General features: G+C 25.2%; 2 protein-coding genes across 2 annotated transcripts; one reads left to right on the top strand and one right to left on the bottom strand.

Annotated features, from left to right (window-relative positions):
- Positions 1-369: 369 nt before the first annotated feature.
- On the top strand, positions 370-2629 carry LOC100569563. Its single transcript, XM_003248603.2, has 2 exons — positions 370-550; positions 2067-2629. The coding sequence occupies exons 1-2, from the start codon at positions 377-379 to the stop codon at positions 2235-2237; spliced, it is 345 nt and encodes a 114-aa protein (XP_003248651.1). The 5' UTR covers positions 370-376; the 3' UTR covers positions 2238-2629.
- LOC100159195 (transmembrane protein 179-like) lies at positions 2630-4098 on the bottom strand (the record flags this gene model as incomplete). Its single annotated transcript, NM_001162586.1, is given in 4 exon segments — positions 2630-3100; positions 3384-3468; positions 3928-4062; positions 4064-4098. Coding segments are annotated over 4 exon segments (513 nt in total), but the record flags the coding sequence as incomplete, so codon positions are not given.
- Positions 4099-4508: the final 410 nt, after the last annotated feature.

The raw sequence follows: 4508 nt of genomic DNA, 5'->3' as shown, positions 1-4508 counted from the left end.
TGGGAACAAAGCATTTATTACTATTTCGGTTTAATCAGTTTAAAATATATATTTTAAAATTTAAAAAATTACTTGTCTTTAATTTTTATTATACTTATTTCTTTGAATGATTACTTAGAATTATTTATTAGTTTGTAGTTTTGACTTTTGGTAAAATGCCTAAGAAAAACAAATAAAGAAAATGTTTGTGCATCAAGCAACTTATATTTTATTATTATAAGCAAAATATAAATAGGTACTTGAAATTACTAAATTTAATTTAAATTTGCTATGCATATAAAGATATTTTATTCTTTCCAAAATAATTCTTAAAAAAAAACAATTGTATATATTTTTAAATGAACTATACCTTATTTATTTTAGATGGACCGGTACAATGTTGGGAAATTTGATAAATATCTGTTTGTTTGGAGATAATATTAATAAGGCTACTGAAATTATTGTAAAACTGCATAAAAATCAAAATGAAATCATTGGAATTCCAGATAGTCTTACAATTGCTACATTTTTAGACTATTGCATTGAAAAGAACTATTTCAATGAATTATTAGTAAGTAAAATTTTTAGAAAATAGTTAAGTGTTGGTATTAGTTCAGATATAGTTTTAATCAGGGCTTCAAAACGTTTTTATAACATTATGAGTATAACGTTAAACATATCAAAAACGATTGAAATCGATAATGGATAACATATTGGTAAAAAATAAACGATTGAAACGGTTAACGAATAACATATCGCTAAACGATAAATGATTGAAACCTATAATTGCCTGAAAAAAAAATATTTATAAAATTATTACTGAGTAAAATATATATTATGGTTAGTTTTGTAATATTATATTTTTCAATCACTCTGTTTTGTGTGGGAAACAAGCTATATCCATCAGATAACGCTAAACGCTTCATAACGTTTAAATTTTTAAAACGTTTAAACGCTTAAGTTGAATAACGTTTAAACCAGTGGTTCCCAACATATGGTCCGCGAGCCATACCTACAAAATTTAAAAATATTTCATTTTTCCTTTGGGGTGTGATACAAAATTTGTAACTGTTTTTCTGGACTTCCAACGAAGTAGGCAGTAACTCATTCATATTGTATATAACGTCTAATTCGTAAAAGTGAGGCAGTCAAAATATTATGTACCAAAAATCGTTATCATCGATTCCATGGCGCGGTGCGTGTATTACGTCGTTTATTTATAAATTTATATTACATAATGTAAAAAAAAAGTCTTCCTAGTTTTAAAACTGAGGTGGTCCGTGTCCTATAAAATATTGTCGAAGTGGTCCGTGGTAGTAAAAAGATTGGGAACCACTGGTTTAAACGCATAAATTGAATAACGTTTAAATTCTATATTACGTTAAACATCACTTGATCATAACGTTTAATATAAATATAACAGTAAACGGTATTATTTTTGATAGCCTTGGTTTTGATATCAATAGAGCTGTAGAAGGCAAGAACAAAAATCAATTACCTATGGACACAAATTAAAAATCATATCATTCTCATTTTGAAACGTGATTAATTAACCAATTTAATTCAAAATCTTGTAGCGTTTATTCGTCATAATAATTTGTCTTCTAGGGCGGCTCCACCTAGTTTTTGTTTATTACTTCAAATTAAACGCTCAATATATTATTGTTTGAGAGGACCTATAGACTAATTCGTCAATCTGGATTTCCTGATTAAATCTAGGTATTGAATCCAAATTCATATATCGGTTTGACATGATCTTGCCATACAATGTTTTTTTTTTATTTTAGATGTAATGTATAATTTAAAAAACTATTTTTCAAACCATTATAATTGTAAAACTCATACAACAATCATAAAACTTGTTTTACTTACTAAAAAAAAATGATAATTTCTAACCAAAACTGAAAAAAAAAATTGTATTGTCCTTGGTTTTACTTTAGTTATAGTGATTACTACATTTATCTCGTTTTATTTATTTAATATAACTTATAAGATATGTAGCTACAATATTATATTTCATCATATAAAATCATAAATTACAATTTGAATTTATAATATTTTTAATTATTATTTTGTATTTACTTTAGAAATGCATTGAATACTCTTTAGAAGTCAACTATCTTGAACTAGATGATTTCATTTCAAAAATTATGACAAAAATGACTTTGTCACCAATGCAGCGTGCACATTTATCAAAATTGGTTGGAACTGAACATTATGTTGAAATTGAAAATAAAATTGAATTTGTTAGTAGTTAAGTTTGTTTTTATTTTAAAATTAAACTTTAGTAAATATTACTTACTATGATTTTTTACTTCTATATTATTTGATGTTTCTGTTGAATATACTTTGTACTAAAAAATAGTATCATAATATGTTAGATCCTTTATTTTAACAATAATTGTAATTCATTTATTTATACATTTTACTAAGTTTGTTTTAAACATTAAAAATTAGTTCCTTATTGGGTTTTTTAATATGTATTAATTTTAATAGTTATGCAAATACTACAGATAAAAATCTGCCTTCACATAAACTTGTTAAATTTATCAACAAAATATTTACAACAAATTAATCATACATACATACATACACACATTACAAATGTATGTAAAATATCTTTTCTACAATAAAATGTATACAACATGAATAGTTTGTATGCTATGTTTTAATAAAACAAAATATAATTATAAATTATTAACATTTATCATGAATATATATTAGATAGTTTTAAAAACACAAAACATTACTTACATTACAAGTATGATTTTTCATTTAAAAAAAAAAGAAAACCTTTTTATATTTTATAACAATTTAAATTTAATGGAATAATAAAAAAATACACTTATAATTAAATCATAAGCTACTCAATATTTTTAACATCAATAGATTTTGATGGTTTTGATTCAATTTTAGAGTTGTTACTTTCATCTGAAGTAGTATCTGTTTGAGTAGTATATGGAGTTACTCGGGTGGGCGCAGCCATACCTTCATCAATAAGTTTCTGTCTTTCTCGTAACATTGAAGCTTTCATATTACTCATTTGATGATAATAACAAAGTTTACACATGGTGCAAACTGTCAAACCAACCCAGCAAGACCATGAAGCCCATATTCCAAACTATAAAAATGTAATTATGAAGATATTAAGAATATAGGTAACAAATATTCTATTCAATATTTTTGGCCCAGTTGATACTTAATGTTATACATTCTAGTTGTAGTCTATGTTATAGTAGTCTATGTTATACATACATTCTAGTGTCTACCACACCTCACTCAGCATTGCATAATTTAATAGAAGTTAGCCAAGCCTCAGTATACTATAGTTAATTTGTCATATTATTGTTTTTAACTTGATTAATAAATAAATGCATAAGTTTCAAAAAAATTTATAAGAATACCTGAGCTACTCCAAGTTGAAAGTAAAAACCAGATGTATCAATTCCATCTTGAATATCGATAGGATTTCCAGCAGCCATTTCACACCTTTAAATTAATATGTTAATAAGATTTTTATTAATGTATAATAAACAATTATTTATTAGGTATAAAATAAATAAATTCAAATCAATAACATATTGCCATTAAACTAAACATGAATTAATTAAATAAACTACCTGAGAAAATTTTCTGTCATTTTTTTTTATTTTTAAATATGAATAATATAAGATACTGGTTTAGTAACCTGCCAACAAAAGCCCCAGAAAAATGAATCCTCTTGACACGGGTGTTTTGTGGGTTTCATACTTGTATACATTTTTCGATATTTTATGTTACAGGGTCGTAAATAATATAAATTATGTGCCCAATAATAGTGATACATATTATATATTTATATACCAACGTTTATACAATAGTTATAACCCATTAGGGTAAAGACTTGTCAACATTGTAATTTATAAATATTACATTGGTTTATATATTAATAATATAAAAATAACTTACGATGGAAATCTTTCAATCATGTCATTACACCAAGTCATAAATCCAAATGTTATCATTAGAGCGGCATTGATTGTAAAAATACACATAAGTACACATGTAATGGCATCAATAAATGTCAGTAAAAATGAACTGAAAAGAAGGTACATATTAAGCAAATAATGATTTGGTATATTATTTAAATTAATGATTATGTACATTAGGTGACCTTTACAAACCACTTTATTTTTTATCTTTTATTGATCAATGTATTTCAATCAAAGAAGCAAAAATTAACAACTACATTGTATTTCACTATTGTTTTCAAAGTAAATAAACAAATTGATTTAAAACAACAAGATCTAATAATGAAACATTTGTTGTAGTTAAATTTAGGTACATTCAAATAGAAAATAATACTCGGAACTTTTCTACTTTACGGAATGGTCTTTTTTTAGGGGGACACCAGTGATGCAATTGCTCTCTGCGCTTAGCTCAGACAAAAAAATCAAAAATATGCCTCGATTTGCTATGCAATACCACCTAAAGTTGGTCACAGGGTAACCGCCGTATATCCACTCTTATCTATTTTCCCTACTCTATAT

Source organism: Acyrthosiphon pisum, unplaced genomic scaffold (assembly GCF_005508785.2).
Source record: "Acyrthosiphon pisum isolate AL4f unplaced genomic scaffold, pea_aphid_22Mar2018_4r6ur Scaffold_4520;HRSCAF=5066, whole genome shotgun sequence".
Taxonomy (NCBI): Eukaryota; Metazoa; Arthropoda; class Insecta; order Hemiptera; family Aphididae; genus Acyrthosiphon; species Acyrthosiphon pisum.
The sequence above is the reverse complement of the archived record's forward strand: the minus strand, read 5'-3'. Positions and strand labels throughout refer to the sequence as shown.

What these genes read in the sequence shown, in the direction of transcription:
- LOC100569563 (XM_003248603.2), top strand. Translation starts at nt 377, where the DNA reads ATGTTGGGAAATTTGATAAATATCTGTTTGTTTGGAGATAATATTAAT. An exon ending in ACTATTTCAATGAATTATTA is followed by an intron (nt 551 to 2,066) that starts GTAAGTAAAATT and finishes TATTTACTTTAG; the next exon opens with AAATGCATTGAATACTCTTT.